Here is a 17,400-nt window from a genome sequence, read left to right as displayed (position 1 = left end):
AGGCGAATCGAAGAAGAGCGTGATATTAGGGTATATACAGCTAGCTGTACGCCCAAATAACTCTTGCATCGTTGTTAACTCTCCTCATTGTCCCCTTCAGGCCCCATTGCAAGTCCCATCGACCAGGTCATGGTATCCAGATTTCCATCCTCGCTTTCAGCCGCGGGTATTGCTTCCTGCATTGTCTGGTCTTCAAAGTCAAAGTGCAACAGACTGTCCTCAAAAAGCACATTTGACTCGAAAAGAGTGAAAAAGTCCTGCGTAGAAGCGAACAGACTAGCATGGCCACCATGCTGCTCTTGCGTGGTGCCCGAGCATTGGTTGCTGAGAGAGAGTGGTGGGCCGTCCCCGGTGACAGCATCGTTGTTATCGATCGTACTTGTCACGAATTCTGGTCCAGGCTGCTTCGTTTTCAACCAGGAAGGAAATGAGGCCTTCTGGGCTGCCGAGTAGGCTGCTTCAACTCTTTTGAACACCGCGTTCGCTGTGAAGTTGATCCGTCCGATTTGGCGCACCGCCTCGATGCAAATCGCAAGGCTCTCCAGGCTAGATTTCCCAGAAGATAAATGCCCAGTACTGGCGTCGAGCAAGTAGACAAATGCTGCAGAGCACACGGATGCTATGCCTGTGACGGGTACAAACTGGGTCAGTCTCCGGCTGTTCAGACCACTGTAGATTGTTGTAATCTTGTTGGAGGCTTGCCGCAGGGCATGGACATGGCAGTCGCCGCTGTTTCCGTTATCTTCGTGGTGATGGTTTTCAGAGGTATGACTGCACGTTGCCCATTGGCGCTCCGAGATCTCAGAGCTGTGCAGCACGATGACCGCCATCCAGTACGTGAGATGAACCATGCACGACGCAAGATAGTAAGCTCGATGGCAAAGATCAAAGGAGACGGAGCAGATATTTTCGAGCTGTAATTCTTCGGGTAGGTGAGTGCTCCAATTTCTCAGGGAGTCTTCTAGCTCTGAGATCCGGTTGTTTCTCTTCGCGAAGTCTGAGTGGGACTGAAAGGCTTCTTCCGCAGTTCTGTGCAAGATGCTATACACTTGAACTGCAAGTTTGGCCCTTTCCATGCAAGCTCGTTCGAGATGTCTCTGCAGTGAAGAATCAGCGAGAAACATTTTGATCCCAATCAAGGCGCCGAAGTTGATGTTTGAAAGGTCGACTTCATTTGAGAAGTCGTCATGGTCCAGTAAGTGATCATCTCGAGGCCGAAGACGGGGCGGCCGAGCAAGGTTCATGGCCACATCGCACTCCCTAACAACAATTGTCCACCATATTCTCCGTTTCAACCTCTGGTCGGCTGATCTCCTCCTTTCCGCCATCTTTGTATGTTCTTCTTGCAACCTCATGGCAAAGGCGTGATTGATTGCACTTCCGACCCAATACATCGGATCTTTAGAGTCCTCACGGCTAGACCAACTCATTAGGAGAAGGGACGCCTGGCAAGCAATCATACGATCCGACTCGACGTCCAAATCAAGAAGCAGCTGAGGACAATAATTAGAGACAGTCTCGTTCATTTCAAGAGTTGCGTACCTTGGATTTCGTGTAGTACTCTCGTCTAGCTGCAGCCTTGGAAGAGTATCCATAGTTGGAGAAGTATTCACCCTCCAAAGCCGCCGACCCTGCACACATGATTGCGTGGTAGAGAGTTAATGAAAGCCTACCCGGCGAGTCCTCCGTAATAATGCGGACTAGATCATGTAGGTCTACCACTGGAGCAAGGTGGTAGACGAACTCTGCGTATCGGCATATTATTAGACTCTCCAGGCTTTTCGGAGGGAGAGTGAAAACGCCTTTCGCTTCTAGGTGACGCCAGTCTTCATCTGAAAGGTCGTAACAGACAGGTTTGATGAATGCTGTTGAGTCCGTTCTATTTCCCATACAGCCCATGTCCAAGGACCGACGAATTGGGGTCGACGTTGGTGAAGGTCGGCCGCCGGTGGCCCCGCTGGCTCGAGGAGTCTCGTGTGACTCTTCTGGATTTGCGAATGTGGGACTGGTAGGAAGAGATGAAACAAGACGCAAGTTAGTGGTGCGGCCGTAGGATATGGGGTCCTGAGGGAGGCTGCGATTCTCGCGTTGTTTTCTAACTGTCCGTTCGGAAAACGACACGTTGTCACGGTTCATCCCTTTCATTGCCGACCGGTTGCGCCTTGATTTTTCCTGGACTACTGTACACGTCAAACCGTCGAGACAGCAGTTGGTGCACGTCCCTAGATTCTGGACGCGATCACATCGTACCTTCCTGGCACGGCAGTGTTGACAGGCTGGGCCCAACTTCTTTTTCAGGGACTTCAAGGGTTTGCTCTGCCGTTGCGAATAATCCACCGGCATAAGGATTTCAAGGTCCAGCGTAGGTAAATCAGCCATGAGTCTCGTCGATGACTACTGGTATGACACTTCGGAGTGATACGAAAGGAATAATGATCCTGCCAAACGGCTAACAGCATCAGTCTGAGTACTCCGCATAGAGCGTGGTGGTAGTCCTGGCCAAAGTTCGACTCCGCACCCCGCCTTGACTCTTTCCTTAAACAGGGACAATTCGGCCTCGGCTAGCCAAACATGGACAAGATTTTCCCCACCGCTCCCAGCCTTGCGCACCCCCTTGGTTCGACCGACTTACAGGACGTTGACAACTTCTAAATACTTCTGGTCTATCTTATATACATGAGCTCTCACTCGGCAGCAAGCATCACTAGGCAAACCACTCAGCAAGGTAGAAATGTGCTTATTAGGTGGCTTTTGTATGGATGACGAATTTCTTGCTACAGGGTGAACAAGTCTTAGCTCCGAAAATTAGGGCTGGACAGGAGAAGCCAGGTCGTGACAACTCATCGTGTAGCTGAGCTCTCAGTTGAGCGGTACACTTTCGCCCCCGAGGATTCCGACCGGGTTTTCCAATTTCTTCACAAATGTTCCGTCCTTCGTCTTCCCTTCCACACCACCAATGCTTCCAGTGCTTCTGTATCCAAGAAACCCCTTGACCCTGTCACTCAAGTTCTCTTCGAGACCAGGCCGTAAAGAGAAGAAGAAGTTCTCTTGCGGTCGAATGAACGGGCGCATGAAGAATACAATGATCACTGGCCTCTCGCTTCCTGGCGTTCGATTGGGTCCGGTGGCGTGCCATAGTCGGCTCTCAAAGACCATGCACGTCCCGGCGGGTCCTTCGGCTGCAACACAATCGGAGACATCGTATGGATCATCTGGTGCAAAATTGCCGGTATGGGAGCCTGGCATCACCAACGTCCCACCATTTTCCGCAGTGACTGCATCCTGCATGTCAGAAGCGCTGTCTGGACAGGATGGAGAAAGTGAAGACTTACTGTCGGTGAGAAAGAACATGAAGTTCAGTCCGAAGTTGATGTTCCGAATAGGGGGCTGTATCTACATCTTTTGTCAGTTCGAAGCCAATGCATCGGATGAAGATCTCACCGTAAGCTGATCTGTGTGAAGGTACATGGGGGAATTGCCTGGCCGGGCAATGTTTGCCGTATAGCTGAAGAGAATTGCGTCGTCTCCCAAGTGCGGCGGGAGAAACTGTTTAAGGACCTTGTTGTGGTCAAGGAGATCTATGAACTCCTGACCCTTGTTGTGTAGACACCACAGTCTTTGGTTAGGCATCGTTTCGCCGCCATCGAAAAACCCAACACCTGCCTCGGCCTCGCCGCGGGCTTGGTCCTTGAGACGCTTCTGTAGTTTTTGGAGCTCCTCAGGTGAGAGTGCATTCTTGACAAATCCATACCCCCATTTGCTCAAGTCCGCCTTTACCTGGCCAACGTCTTCGGTGGGTCGAGGCAACTTGTCGATAATGGATGGATCTAGCTTGGGATGAATAGCCTCGAAGCTGGTGAGCACGTCGACAAACTTGATGGCAACTCGTGTAGCACCGATGGCGAAAATGTGACCCCAGTTGAGTGCGTATCGCGCATCCATCACACCGTCAACAAATCGTTGTATCATATGTGGTCTCACATAGAGATCGGCCGAGCAAGACTCGAGATCGCATTGCTGTCGATCGGTAATCTGGGACATTGTGGCCCTTCCAGAGTTCCGAGCGTCAACCAGGAGTCCGGGGTGATTGGAGCCCAGATTCACCGTGAACAGAGCGTCGACTGCTGCCATTTTGTCCAACTTGCTTTCAATCAGCTGAACAGCATTGTCATATTCGTCATCGGCGCTCGGTTCTGTAAACTTTGCGAGATTGGCATTTTGATTGATGTCAGCCGCAGCTCCTAGAGCCTTTAAACGCGATGTAGTGACTTGTGTTTGAGTGGCCATTGAAAGAGCGGTTTGGTGGCCTTTTTTCGAGATGGTTGACAATAGCTGAGACGACCAAAATCTAAATACCTAAGCAAAGGAGACCTTGAACAACATTGCCATGGCACGTTCTACTAGCTTACACATTCTCAAGCCACCGTGCCCCCGAGGTCGACTCTTTCCAGACGACCTCGGTCACCAGCCGCATTTCAGTTCTGGGAAGGAACACAAAGTCATGCACTCGGCCATCGTAACAGGCCTAGTACGCACGGTCGCCTCAAAACGCCACTCAGCTTCAGCCGGTTGCAGTTGGCTGTGCAGCTAGCGCACTTTCGTTATACCAAAGCTGCGGGTGTGTCCGGTAAATAGACCTCATTTGAGCAATGCCTGAGCGGCACTATGATCTAAGCAATGAGGGCCTCGTCTTGCCCCTAATAATCGGATGTCCCAGATTCCGTGCCAGACATGTGTTTCTACATTGCTCGCTAAAATCCATTGTGTATAGACCCGCAGAATATTTTAGAGATCGTGATTCACGTTGTCCCCAGTGGATAGTTCACCACAGCCCAGAGGTTGGCTGGCTCTCAGCGGCTCATCGCACCATCTCTTCAAGAGTCATATCTCAAACTGCTGCCCAACCCGTCGAATGCTATTGGACATACCAATATAGGCGTGTAGGAGGAGCTCCAAATTGCGGATGCGCGTCGACAGACGTTCCCCAGGCGAAGTCGTTTGGGAGACTCTAAACTTGGAAAAATCTCGAGACTGCACTTGGCCTCCGCTCAGCCCAGCTGGCGCGGCGCTCCTCCATATTCTTGGCATCGTTGGCCGCAATAATGTCCTCGCCCGTCTCGGCATGGTCCATGATGGACTCGGTGTGTGGGAAGAAGCGATTGAAACCCCAGTAAAAGACGCCGGCGGCAATGAAGGAGTAGATATACCCGATGGCGAAACTGCGCGAGCAGAGTTGTTAGCATAGCTCCGACCAAGTTGCGCGCAATGTCAGCGAGCACCAAGCTCCTTGGGAGCAGGTTTATTATGGAGAACGGAAAGGAGAAGACGCACAGGTGTTGACCGCCCAAAGAGACGCTTGTCTTGCCGTTGCCAGCCTCAACAATATTGTTGACAAACCCGGGAAGCGGGGGAATGCAGCCGATAAAGAAGGCGACGACAGCGCGCCAGTTGGTGGCGAATCTGGGTGAATAGCGGTATATGCCGTGGAAGTTGTACATGTCAGGTACGGACACTTTACCCCGCCGAACAATGTAGTAACTACGGCACAAGACAACAAGTTAGTGGTTTTGGACGCGATAGGTGGGAGTTGTGGGTATATGTGGAAGTACGAACTCAGTCATAAGGATTGATGTCATGGGACCCAGGAAAATGGTGTAACCGCCGAGGAATGCAAGGAATTTTGCGGCTGATGCGAGGATTTTCCACTGTGGCTGTAGTCAGCGGGGCAATGATAGCTTTGCAGACAGGCGGTCCGACTTACCGGAACAAAGCCCCAGCTACCAATGACGGCAGCAAGCAGTTGGCCACGGCGGATGTTGATGTACTTGGGACAGAAAGACATGAGGTCGTTGGCTGCGCTTATGGAGTTGGCAGAGATATTGATACCGAGGGTGACGATGATCAAGCCGATGGCGCCAAAGGCCGCAGCAGCCCGGCCACCGTGGGACCCCGACTTCATCCAGAGATTGATGATTACGATGGGGTTCCAGATGATTTCGTTATACGCCGTCTGAGAGGCGGCGGCAGTGAAGATGCCGAGCAATCCAACAATAGCTGTGAATCGAAATGGTTAGCCGGCTGTCGTGACCATAGGCAGCGGAGAACTCACTGAAGATTACGGGGATCACGATGGCTTGGACATTCTGTGCGCTGGGCTTGTTGGAGTACCTCGAAAAATCGGCGATGTTTAGGCCCAAGGTGGCGTAGTTGCCCAAGACTCCATTGAGATCTGCAAGAGGGACTCTGGTTAGAGGGAAAGGCAGTATTGATTCAGGCGCAAAGCTTCACTTACTGCCGAAGAAGGCCCATGCAAGGGTCGAACCGCTCAAAGTGGTGCCTTGAGTGATGACTGTGCTGTTACTGATGGTGCCGCCGGCCTTGTGCAATGTAGAACCAAAAATGGCCAAGAAAATTATTGGGGCAATAATACTCTTGAAAGCAAAAAAGTATTGGACCTTTGTGGTGTTAGTCAAGCCCGTGAAGCAAGAGGAGGCTGGCTGCCAGTCCATACCTTGGTGTATGGTATGCACAAGAAGGGAAGTTGGAGCAGGAAGTAGAGCAAAAAGCCAACCATTCCTGCTGTAGTGATCCCCTCGCTCGCAGGTATGTGATTAGGAATGTTGGCAAAGCTTGGCCAGATAGCTGTGAGTAGAACGGTCATGCATTGACCCCCAGTCGTGGTTTGGACACTGATGCACATTTTAGTTTCATATAGTGATGCAGTTATTGGTTGGACAAACTAACCCGAGCCAGACGATGGCGAGGACGCAGCGGGACACGACGACGAAGTAGCTGAAGTAGTAGCCAAATGGCATGCGTGAGAGAACAGGGAACGGAGTGTGAAGCTATTCCACATAAGCTGCGGCTCGGCCTGTCACAGGACTCAACCTACTCTGGCACCCATTCTGCCATTGATGGTAATGACGAGACCCATGATAAAGTTGCCCAGGACGCAGGCTCCGATTGCCATTTTCCAGCTGAGGCCGACGGCGATGATGGAAGAAGCTGCGCCACAAACGAGTCAGAATCGGTGCTCTCTTTCTCTCCAGACACGGGTCTCATTGCAGGGTCACTCACCGACTTCCCAGTTCGAGACAGCCCAAGCATCGGCCATCCAGTAGGCCACATATGCGCCCCAGTTCCAGGTACGCTTTGATGGAGGGATTGGATCGAAGTCGGCATTCGAGGCGCTCTTTGTGGCAGCAAAACTACTTTCCTCCTGACGAACCTCAAGGCTGAAGCGGGGCAGACGTCTCTTGAGACCAGTCACGCGACCAACTCCAACGGGCTCCTCGACAGGAGGCTCGACAACGTAGGATGCGTCTTTCTCATTGTAGTAATTTTTCTCATCTGAGGATGCCATGGTGGGCGAGGAGGAGATGGTAGTGTTGGGGGTATACGACAGTCTCAATGCAAACGGGACGTAGAAGGAAGAGGGGACAATGAAGTACGTTTACAGCTTCTCCTCCAGATATTTTTTTCGAGAGATCCCTGTGACGTTGGGATCGCCGCCCGCATTTCAGCTTCTGCCATGTCTGCTGATAAGCATCGGAAGCTTCGCCCTAGCGGCCCTCAAAAAGACTGTCAAGCCTATGACAGGCCCTGGTCTCCGAGATAAGGGCCAATAGCCAAGAGGGAGAACGGAATCTCATAGGTAGTGCACTGCATTCCGAGAACTTGCTTCTGCGGAGGCCACGGTCCAGATGGCGCACGTTCGTAAAATTCGGCCACGCCTCGCCATGCTGGCAAATCAAAAGGGCCGATTGCAAATTTAGGCGTCTATACCTAAACGAAGCTGGGCCACTAGATGGCCACGCTTATAACTACCTAAAGCTTTTGTGAAGGATTGTATCAGCGTATGTATGTAAATCCACGCTAACTTATCGTGTAGGGGCGGATAACAACATCGAGCCACGATAAGCGAAATACGTAAGTGGGTTGACTAAATTCCTCGGCGCCAGTGGCTGGTCAAAGCATTTGATCCTGTGCGGCACCATCAGAAGAAAATCTCATCTAGTTGTTGACAGCGTTCACACCAGCAACGCTTCTGCTCGAGGTGTCGACGATAACCCCTACTTTGCTCCGATTGCCGAGGACACAGTCTTTGGATGATAAGGGCTACTTTGGCTTGTGATTGGGACACGATCTTGGGAGCAGTGTTTTCTTATCCTCAGCAGAAGTAGGTCGTCCACGTTTTGATCCGGCTTCCTAACTTCCAATTGGCGAGATATCCTGCGAAGACTCCCACTATCTGGCGAGGGCTTCCTCTGTTCCGATTTGTACCCTTCCTCGGTCCCGTTAGGACCCTTGTTCATGGCAGCCTTGTTCATTCAATCAAATCCGCGACCTCTTATACTGCGACCATGTGCGAAAACTCCAAAAGCAGAACGAGCAGTCTGTGTGCCTGAAGAAACACAGACCAAGAGCATTTCCAGAGGCAACTGCCCGCCAGACTTGAACGAATTGTCTGGTCATCACACGGTGCTGGCATATCAAGGAACGGAACCGTTGACGACAAACTTATTTTCTCACACCTTGGCTCGAGATTGCTCATGCTTAGCGTCCTTATACTTGCCGATGCGGAAATTTCGACTGGATCAGCCTCAGCCTAGATCCCGACCTTTCTTTCTGTTCGTGAATTGATTCACAACAGATAAAGCTGAAATTTCTCATGAAGGAAGCCAAGATTATTTGACGAAAATTCAAGTTTAGGCTGATCGCGATGTGTTATGTCATGCTAATCATAGGCTGTATTCACACAAGTAATTCTTGAATTCATTGCCGGGTTTGAAGGACATGCGTCCACGTGTACAACTTATGATTTCACAAAGCGAATGTAACATGGTTCTGCTATATTATCAGTACCAGTAATGGGAGTCTGAAGTGATTTTGATTCAACCAGTACCTATCTTGTGCTGAACACAAGACTTGATTGTATTCCGGCATGAACCTGTCCCGGAATGTGCTGCCCCGAGTAGTTTTCCTTTCCTCCACACAACACCAGTCAAGACTTATGGTGGCAGGAATCCTGTATTCCCGGGACACCAGAGCATACTGTTGTCGCACGGCGCGGAAAGACGGATGAGTTGTAAGGGTTAGTAGTGTATTTGGGGGCGACAGATGTCGGGATGTAGGGATGTAGGGTTCCGCGGATATCGGGATATAGGCGACGATGTCACTAGGAGGCTAACGGCAAACTGGTTCACCCAGTATGAATACCCCGCGCCCACGAGTATTGCGGGGGTATTTCCCCGTAGGTTGCCTAGCTCCCTGAAGATGGAGGCGCGATGGCCCGCCGTTTAGTGCATGGAACGTACGATGGGCGTTGCTACGAGCGAAGACTCCTGGAGACAATTCGAGCCGAATAACAGCGAGGCCATCTATATCAAGCAACGCTGAGCGGCGCTTTTCGAATGGTATCGTCACGACGGCTTTGGAACTTGGTACGATTGTCACAAAGAATACCAGTCAGTCTGAAAGCGGATACCGTTGACAAGCATGGCTCAAAACAAATACCTCAATAAACTGGAGGGTCAATCCGTCCTGATCATTGGTGGCACATCTGGGTCAGATGGTCCTTCTCATGAGCGCCTTGAGCGGTAACTAATCCCTTTTTCCCTGTTACAGTCTGGGCTTTGGCGTCGCAGAAGCCTGTGTCGAATTCAAAGTCGCCAATCTGTACGTCTCGTCGTCGCGCCAGGCCAAAATCGAAGCGACCATCTCGCGCCTTCAGAATGCCTATCCCGACAGCAAGACCAAGATCACGGGCATCGCGTGCAATCTGGCCGACGAAGCGACGCTCGAGTCCAACATCGAGAAGCTCTTCCAGCAAATCAATGCCAAACTGGACCATATCGTCTTCACGGCCGGGGATCCGCTCGCCATAAAACCGCTCGAGTCTATCGACATGGCAATGCTCAAGCAAGCAGGCATGGTTCGTTTCTTCGCGCCTTTCTTCGTGGCGAAACATGGTCGCCACTACCTCCACAACAACAACGGCAGTAGCATCACCTTCACCTCGGGCACGATCGTGCAGCAGCCGAACAAAGACTGGACGCCCGTCGCAGGCTTCATGTCCGGCTTGGTTGGACTGACCCGGAACTTGGCCCACGAGCTGAAGCCGATTCGGGTGAACCTGGTTGAGCCTGGTGCGGTCAATACCGAGTTGTGGGATCCCAAGTTTGTGGGGAACCCGGACGCAAGGAAAGCATTTCTCGACAAGTATGGCCTGTCCCTGGCTACAGGAGTGGTTGGGAGGGTCGAGGATGTGGTCGAGCTGTATTTGGCCGTCATGAAAGACCGAAACAACACCGGCGCAGTCGTGGAGAGCAATGGAGGTGCGTTGGTTGCGTAGGTAGCCCTCGAACCCGTGCCAGACTCGGAGATGCGTCTGCACAAGATGTGTGAATTCGGCCGCGAGAAAAGCTACAAATGGGTTGGACACCATCAACGGAAACAATAGACGTGTATAAATTGCCATAGGATCATTAAATAAAGCACGACTCTGGCCACGACTACACTGTCCGACACAGCAAATGTGGTTTAATTGCATTTATTTATGGTCCGCGCGGGGCAGGATGCCGGCAAAATACCTCAACATGTTTGGAACTTTGCTTTGTCTATCGACCTTGTATGCCTATATCCTTCTCTCCGTCGCCTTGTTAAAATTCCAAGTCAAAAGCCAGAGTCGCTTCGGCGATCTTCCCGACGAGCGCGATCAGTCTGCCCACCATGGATTAGCAGGCATATACTTGTAAATTGGTGCCCCATCCACTTAATCTCCATGTATGGGATGCTTGACAAAGCCGTCTAGAAACTGGGCACCTTCTAGGGTCGCCACGGCGGCATACTCGAATCCCTTGGCTCGCGCGCTCGTGGCTGGAAGTGGCGGGCCCGTTTTCATGTCAACCAGCCCTGTATCATCAGAATCAACATCCCCAGGTTGTCGATAGTTTTTCCCTCTCCAAGGCCGCAAGATTGCCGCTCACCTGAGACTTTCCCAAGGAGTGTACTACTCAGTGTATCCAGTGTCTTGAGATCTTCAGGATCTGTATCATTCTTGAATTTGAAGAGGACTTTCAGTCTCGTCAGCTTGCTATCCTCGGAGAGACGGTGGACGAGGCAGTAGTTACCCATGTGGTAGAGGCCCATCTTTGCGATTTATGACCCGACAAGCACACGCGCCGCAAGGTATTACGTCAACGATTCTTGCGAAGGACAGAGCTGGAATATGGTATGAATTGCTGTACAGTTAATACTCGCTCTTCATCCCATCACGACTTCTTCGGCACTAATAAGTATACGATGTCTCATAAAGCTATGCCCCGGACCACGGCAAATTTAACCAGTCCTTGGTCACTGGCCAGTCTCATCCGCTGGTAATTGCCGAGTTCAGGTCGTTTAACGAAAGGTACTTCCCCAAGCGTTTGATTGTGAGCTGTTATTGTCCGTCGTGGGGTGGTAAAGGCTGCCGAGTGACCGGGAATACGGTGCCGGATGAATCGGAGTGACCACAAAAGGCATGGGCGACAGGGAAATTTTGGACCGAAGGCTTCGTGACACTCTTTCCATTTCGACACCAGGTTCTCATGAGAAGCCGGACTGCCGGTGAGAACCAATGGCACTACTATGTGATATAATCTGACCCGGCTCTTTCAATTATACGTAATTTACGCCCCCTACAAGAGACGCTAGATCTGCGTCCCATAACGCGCCTGAGTGTGTTATTGAAATTCAGAGCGTGGTCTTCCAGCGGCCTGCCGTATTTCTCACACCTGAAAAGTCACTCGGCCATCTTGATACTATTTTACAGCTGATACTTTCTGATACTCTGAATCTCTGATTCATTAAGGATCTCCAAAGACCCAGAGAGGGCAGCAGATTTGTGCCAGCATTTACCTCGCCAGTCAACTCTCGCCAGCATCGCCGCGACGACCGATTTTGTGTCAACCATGACCTCGATCGAAATTTCCACGATCGAAATTCCCGTGTCCCATAATTGTGTTCGTGTAAGGATGATAGACGCTGAATGCAATATGACTTTGGGATCAGAGCACTTTTTTCAGCCGACCGTTCCAGGCCACGAGATTATGTACAGCACTGATGTGGCATTCCTCATTGAGAACCCACGACTGAACAAGAAGGCCATGTTTGACCTAGGGACAAGGAAAGACTGGTGGAAGCAGCCACCCATGATCACAAAAAGGTTAGGCACCTTTTTGAGATACATCAAAGTGGAGCGGGACGTGACCGAGATTCTAGAGGCTGGAGGCATTGAATTGCAGTCCATCAGTATGTATGCCCTTGACTAAGCCATATTAATTCTCTCCGTCGCTGAGTGCAAATCCCAGACGATGTCATCTGGTCGCATTACCACTTCGACCACACAGGCAGCACGTACCTCTTTCCCAAAACCACCAACCTGATTTATGGGCCGGGAACGACGGAAACATTTCTTCCACCTTACCCTGAAAACCCGCATTCCCCCATTGGGGTGGAACATCTGGAAGGGCGCAAATGCATCGAGGTCACGATGGAGACTCGGATTGGATCGCTGCCCGCCCACGACTTCTACGGCGACGGCTCTCTCTATCTCCTCGATACACCCGGACACGCGGTAGGCCACATCTGTGCCCTAGCACGGACGACGCCCGACACGTTCATCTTCATGGGCGGGGACATTTGCCATTTCGCAGGAGACTTCCGTCCCTCCGAAGACTATCCTATGCCTGACCCCATACCCGAAGGAGCTCTGTACAATAATGCATTCTTACCAAAGCCGTGTCCGTGCAGTTTGTTCACTGACCACCATCCACGGGGTGTGAAGGGGGAACAGGCTAAAAAGACTCCCTGGTACGAGATCTCCAGGCACAAGCATTCTTCGTATGCAGATCCGAAGCTGGCGTCCAAGACCGTGCAATCCATGGCCAACTTCGATGCGAGGAAGGACATCCTGGTCTGCCTCGCACACGAAACCATGCTTCCCGTCCATTTGCCAATCTTCCAGAAAGATCCTGACGTCGACCTGAATGCGTGGAAAGAAAAGGGCTGTAAGGACCGAGTCGACTGGGGCTGGCTGAACGAGCTCCCCAGAGATGAAAAACCTGGCAGAAAAGATCTTCCGCAAGGATTTTACAGGGACGGGAAGATCTGGGTAACGGCGAGGGAGGAGCTGGGCGAAATGGACTGACATTGGCAAGGCTGCCGTCATTCACCAGCCCAAGCGCGCTGCTACTGAGTCTCCTGAGGTCTACTTGCCCTCAGTGGCATAATTGGTGCCTAACTTTTATGGAGAACCGATTAACGCTTCTATCCTTGACAGAGAGAATTTGAGTAGTAGTTCTCCGACAGATATATTTGTCATGCACTGAATCCTTTCTTCTTCTTCCTTGAAGACAAAGGTCTGTGACAATGCCAGTTTGTTCAGAATCACGACCTTGCTCCCAGAGAAGAGAAGCGGCATCTCGGATCCCATCTCGGGGCTGCTGAACATCGAGCCCCAACCGATGACACGATCAAGCCTAGAGCTGTGAACACTATGAGCTCATGGCTCTCGACAGTGTCCTTTGCTCGGGCGCAATGCGTAATGAGCTCAATACAATTCCGATATATTTCATGGTAAATCTCGTGTACCTTCGTGTGATTCGGCTTCGCAGACGTGGTCGGTGTGAGAAATGGGCTTTTGTCGCGCGACGGCGAATGTACAATGTCATGGGGCCCCTGAGCCGAAGTTCTAGACCCCCGGTCCATATCTCGGCCTCTTTAGCCGTCCACCACGCTGCGTCGGGAAAGCGCTAAATGGGACTTTGGAGAGGCTGTTTCTAGAACTTATAGGGTGGTGAGAGGTATATCCGTATATCCACACTGCTAGCTCTACTTCTGCTCCAGGTGGCAGGCTTTGCGGATGTACGGATTTACGGGGGTAGAGGGAACAGTAAGCAAAGTCTGGGGCCCCGAATACGGGGTAGGCGGGGCTCCACAGTAAAGGCACTTGAGTGACGGGAGACTCTGCTGATGGACGCGTCGACAACATCATAAAGTCTGGACGGTTTGCCGGCAAATCGACAGCTCGCTCTGTTGACCGTCATGACCCTTTCCCTCTCGGTCTCTCTGCCCATCATCCACCAATAAACCCCGATCAAATTGCCAACATGGAGGCTGGCGTAGCAACATGTGTCGAAAAGTCCGACAGAGATCCCGAGCACCACGAAAAGGTGGCCAACATCACCGAGGCGTCTCTTCACAAAGGGATTGGCATTGAGGCTGCTGATGTGCGCGTGGTGAGCCCGAAAAGCAAGGAGGAGCGCAGACTCGTGCGTAAGATCGACACACTGATCTTGCCCTTGCTTTCCGGGGCCATCTTTTTTGCCTATCTGGTACGTCTTTCAGATTGATGAAGTGAATAGATGGTGGCCGACTCTTGCAGGACCGTGGAAACATCGGCAACGCGCGTATCATGGGCCTGCAAAAAGACATTGGTATCGACAACAGCCAGTTCTATAACTGTCTTATGATGTTCTGTAGGTACTGAGCTGTATCTTTGCTGTTCAGCACGTTTCTCACAGTCGCAGTCCTGGGGTATATGCTGGTCGAACTGCTTGCAGGGATCCTGCTTCGAAAGCTCCCCGCGAACCTGGTCATTGGATGCGCGGTCCTCCTGTTTGGGGTTCTAGCCGCTTGCTTCACTGCTGTCGAAAGCTACGCATCGTTGATGGTTCTTCGACTCTTGCTCGGCTTGGCAGAGGGCACCAGCTACAATGCTTACCTCTATACTAGCCTGTGGTATAAACCACACGAACTATCGCGAAGGACAGGTAAGTTGAGCGGCTCAGGCTCTTCGAGATCCCCACAGCTGATGTTCCTTGTATAGCTGCTGTGTACGGAATGAGCCCCATCGCTGGAGCGTTTAGTGGTCTCATCTCCTACGGCATTGAGAGGAATCTCGATGGCGCGAAGGGCTACCACGCTTGGCAGTGGCTGTTTATCATTGAAGGGGTATTAACCATTACATTCTCGCTCTTCATAATTGCTCTCCTACCCGGCCTGCCCGACGTTGTTGTCAAGAAAGGGCAATTCCTGTTCCCACATGAAGGAGAGCGTAATATCGTTGCGCAGCGAATGCGCTAGAGTAAGCCTTGCCCCAGCACATACCCGACGATTTTGAAAAGCAAACTGATACCAATACTACCACAGGCCAAGTGAGCGATCAATCGGGCGTTCGATACCACCAGGTTTGGATCGCGCTCAAGGACCCCAAGCTGTATCTCTGCGCGCTCATGATCGCCGGCTTCGGCCCCGTCATCCAAGGGTTTTCCGTGCTGTTGCCCACATTCATCAAAGAGTTCAACTTCTCGCCGCTCCAGACGCAGTTATTCTCCATGGTGCCGTATGCGTTCGGCTTTGCCGCACTCGTGGGCATGAGTTTCCTGTCCGATTACCTTAACCACCGAGCCTTCCTGATCTTCGGCTGCTTCGCCACGTCGCTCGTTGGGTTCGTCATCCTCCTTGCCACCACGAACAAGGTTGCCTTGGTCGCCGGACTTTGTTTCGTGCTGACAGGCACATATCCCGGCACCGTGCTGTGCGTCGTGTGGATTAACACCATACACGGCGGGTTCACGAAGCGCGCTACGGCCATTTGGATCAGCCAGATCTTCATTCAGAGCTACGCCATCATCGCGACCCAGGTGTACGATACTCCTCCACGATACTATAAGGGCCACGGCATCACGATGGCTCTTTGTGTAGTCGCCATGGTCGCTGTTGTGGTCATGTATTTCATCATGAAGCGGGCTAATGCCCAGCGCGATGCAAAGGCCCGGGAACTTGAAGCAAACGGCGAGATCGACCCTCGCATGGAGCAGGATTTCGAAGACTTGTGCGATTTCCACCCGGCCTGGCGCTACGCTCTTTGAGGTAGCAACAGGCGCATGTACTGTTAGGTCTGCCGGATAGTTGGAGATAGCTGGCCATATGTCTCAGAGAAGTTGTGGTACTCTGCGCCTTCTACTTGTTGTCGGGCAATAGGACACACGTAACTCATTTCGTCAAATTACTCTGCATTCAAGCTGCAAAAGCCGCGGCCAGTAAGATTGTGGAAGAAGTGAAAACCGCTCCCGGTCATGTCTGGTGCTCGGTCTGATGGCTTTTCTCATTCTGAGGACTCCACTTCTCTGGAATGCTCCACGCATTGGGCAGTATTGAAGAAGCCGAGAATCGGACTCCGGAGCAAGAAGCCGGCAATTTGACAGTAGCCAGGGCTTTATGCATGACTCCTTAGCCGTTCAGGAGGCAGCGGCGGACCAAGATCACTGTGAATGGAATACTCCGTGAATGAGCGGGCTTAATTGGTGATACGAAGCATAAAACGCAAGAATTCTGGTTGTTGACTATCCCGTCTGAAATAAAGGATGCAACAACTTCAGGATAAAGTGGCATTGGTCACAGGGGGAGGGTCAGGCATTATCCTTGCCTTTGCAAATTACTCTATAATGCAAGTTGCAAGGTTCTGGTTGCGGATCTTGGTCTGCACGACACTGCGAAGCAGTTGTTTGCGTCGACTCAACCCGCAAATCACTCTGATGCCCCTCGGGTCAGATTTCTTCGAGTCGATGTGACGGACTGGAACGAGCTTGAAAACGCCTTCAAGGAGAGCAATGCCGCATTTGGGGCCGAACCTGACATTGTTGTCGCGGGCGCAGGAGTCTACAAACCATCGTCCAATTCATTCTGGGAGGATGGAGATCGGAATTCGCGCTACAAAGTGCTGGACATCGACCCGGTCCATCCCATCAAGCTGACGCGGATTGCGATCCGGCACCTGGCTCAAGCTCGCAAAACCGGTACGATCATACACATCTCCAGCATCGCAGGGCAACGATCAAGCGTCGTGACACCGCTCTACACCGCGTCCAAACATGGCGTTAACAGCTTCATCCGCAGCATGGGCTCACTCGAAGCCATGGCAGGGATTCGAGTTCTTGGAGTGGCGCCGGGGTAAGTGACACGACCCAAGCCCCAAAGATCCAGGTTCATTCAAGGTCAGCTCAGGGTAAATACCGTCTTTAACTTACAAAATACATAAATAGAACGGTCGGAACACCCCTGTTCACAGGCCATCCCGAGGCGTCCAGGTTCTTGGACCTTGAAAAGGACACTCTCCTTGCACCAGAGCACGTAGCAAACGCCATGTTCGCACTCTTGACCGAGCCACAATATAAAGGCGGCACGGTTCTAGAGATCTGCCATGAGATCAAGTGGCGGGAAGTCTCTCTGCTGAACGATCCCGGCCCACAGGGGCCTGCGAGCATTACAAGCCGCAAAAGCGAAGCAATTAAAGGTATCCTGCCCTATCTCGGAGAGTGGGACAAGGTGGTAGTCGAGGGAGTTAGGAGTGACTAG

The 17,400-nt window shown here is 51.8% G+C and overlaps 7 protein-coding genes across 7 annotated transcripts; 3 read left to right on the top strand and 4 right to left on the bottom strand.

Annotated features, from left to right (window-relative positions):
- Positions 1–74: 74 nt before the first annotated feature.
- PV07_02239 (uncharacterized protein) lies at positions 75–2,379 on the bottom strand (the record flags this gene model as incomplete). The annotated part of the gene is made up of 2 exons (XM_016388837.1): positions 75–1,493; positions 1,543–2,379. The coding sequence occupies 2 exons, from the start codon at positions 2,377–2,379 to the stop codon at positions 75–77; spliced, it is 2,256 nt and encodes a 751-aa protein (XP_016255765.1).
- Positions 2,380–2,859: 480 nt separating this feature from the next.
- On the bottom strand, positions 2,860–4,287 carry PV07_02238 (uncharacterized protein; the record flags this gene model as incomplete). Its single annotated transcript, XM_016388836.1, has 3 exons — positions 2,860–3,275; positions 3,333–3,393; positions 3,442–4,287. The coding sequence occupies 3 exons, from the start codon at positions 4,285–4,287 to the stop codon at positions 2,860–2,862; spliced, it is 1,323 nt and encodes a 440-aa protein (XP_016255764.1).
- A 318-nt stretch (positions 4,288–4,605) lies between these two features.
- On the bottom strand, positions 4,606–7,465 carry PV07_02237 (uncharacterized protein). The gene is made up of 10 exons (XM_016388835.1): positions 7,078–7,465; positions 6,893–7,005; positions 6,745–6,845; positions 6,512–6,689; positions 6,293–6,455; positions 6,110–6,229; positions 5,762–6,054; positions 5,614–5,705; positions 5,332–5,538; positions 4,606–5,219 (listed from the first exon to the last, which is right to left on the bottom strand). Exons 1-10 carry the CDS (start codon positions 7,361–7,363, stop codon positions 5,009–5,011), a joined length of 1,764 nt encoding a protein of 587 aa, XP_016255763.1. The 5' UTR covers positions 7,364–7,465; the 3' UTR covers positions 4,606–5,008.
- A 2,033-nt stretch (positions 7,466–9,498) lies between these two features.
- On the top strand, positions 9,499–10,354 carry PV07_02236 (uncharacterized protein; the record flags this gene model as incomplete). The annotated part of the gene is made up of 2 exons (XM_016388834.1): positions 9,499–9,566; positions 9,628–10,354. 2 exons carry the CDS (start codon positions 9,499–9,501, stop codon positions 10,352–10,354), a joined length of 795 nt encoding a protein of 264 aa, XP_016255762.1.
- Positions 10,355–10,774: 420 nt separating this feature from the next.
- PV07_02235 (uncharacterized protein) lies at positions 10,775–11,151 on the bottom strand (the record flags this gene model as incomplete). Its single annotated transcript, XM_016388833.1, has 2 exons — positions 10,775–10,914; positions 10,989–11,151. 2 exons carry the CDS (start codon positions 11,149–11,151, stop codon positions 10,775–10,777), a joined length of 303 nt encoding a protein of 100 aa, XP_016255761.1.
- An 800-nt stretch (positions 11,152–11,951) lies between these two features.
- PV07_02234 (uncharacterized protein) lies at positions 11,952–13,189 on the top strand (the record flags this gene model as incomplete). The annotated part of the gene is made up of 2 exons (XM_016388832.1): positions 11,952–12,291; positions 12,351–13,189. The coding sequence occupies 2 exons, from the start codon at positions 11,952–11,954 to the stop codon at positions 13,187–13,189; spliced, it is 1,179 nt and encodes a 392-aa protein (XP_016255760.1).
- A 961-nt stretch (positions 13,190–14,150) lies between these two features.
- Positions 14,151–17,400, top strand: PV07_02233 (uncharacterized protein; the record flags this gene model as incomplete). Its single annotated transcript, XM_016388831.1, has 7 exons — positions 14,151–14,375; positions 14,426–14,519; positions 14,571–14,813; positions 14,870–15,097; positions 15,193–15,877; positions 16,597–16,995; positions 17,088–17,400. The coding sequence occupies 7 exons, from the start codon at positions 14,151–14,153 to the stop codon at positions 17,398–17,400; spliced, it is 2,187 nt and encodes a 728-aa protein (XP_016255759.1).

Source organism: Cladophialophora immunda (assembly GCF_000835495.1).
Source record: "Cladophialophora immunda strain CBS 83496 unplaced genomic scaffold supercont1.1, whole genome shotgun sequence".
Taxonomy (NCBI): domain Eukaryota; kingdom Fungi; phylum Ascomycota; class Eurotiomycetes; order Chaetothyriales; family Herpotrichiellaceae; genus Cladophialophora; species Cladophialophora immunda.
This window is presented reverse-complemented; position numbering and strand designations above follow the sequence as displayed.

What these genes read in the sequence shown, in the direction of transcription:
- PV07_02237 (XM_016388835.1), bottom strand. Translation starts at nt 7,363, where the DNA reads ATGGCATCCTCAGATGAGAAAAATTACTACAATGAGAAAGACGCATCC. An exon ending in TGCATGGGCCTTCTTCGGCA is followed by an intron (nt 6,230 to 6,292) that starts GTAAGTGAAGCT and finishes TCCCTCTTGCAG; the next exon opens with ATCTCAATGGAGTCTTGGGC. An exon ending in ACATCAATCCTTATGACTGA is followed by an intron (nt 5,539 to 5,613) that starts GTTCGTACTTCC and finishes CTTGTGCCGTAG; the next exon opens with TTACTACATTGTTCGGCGGG.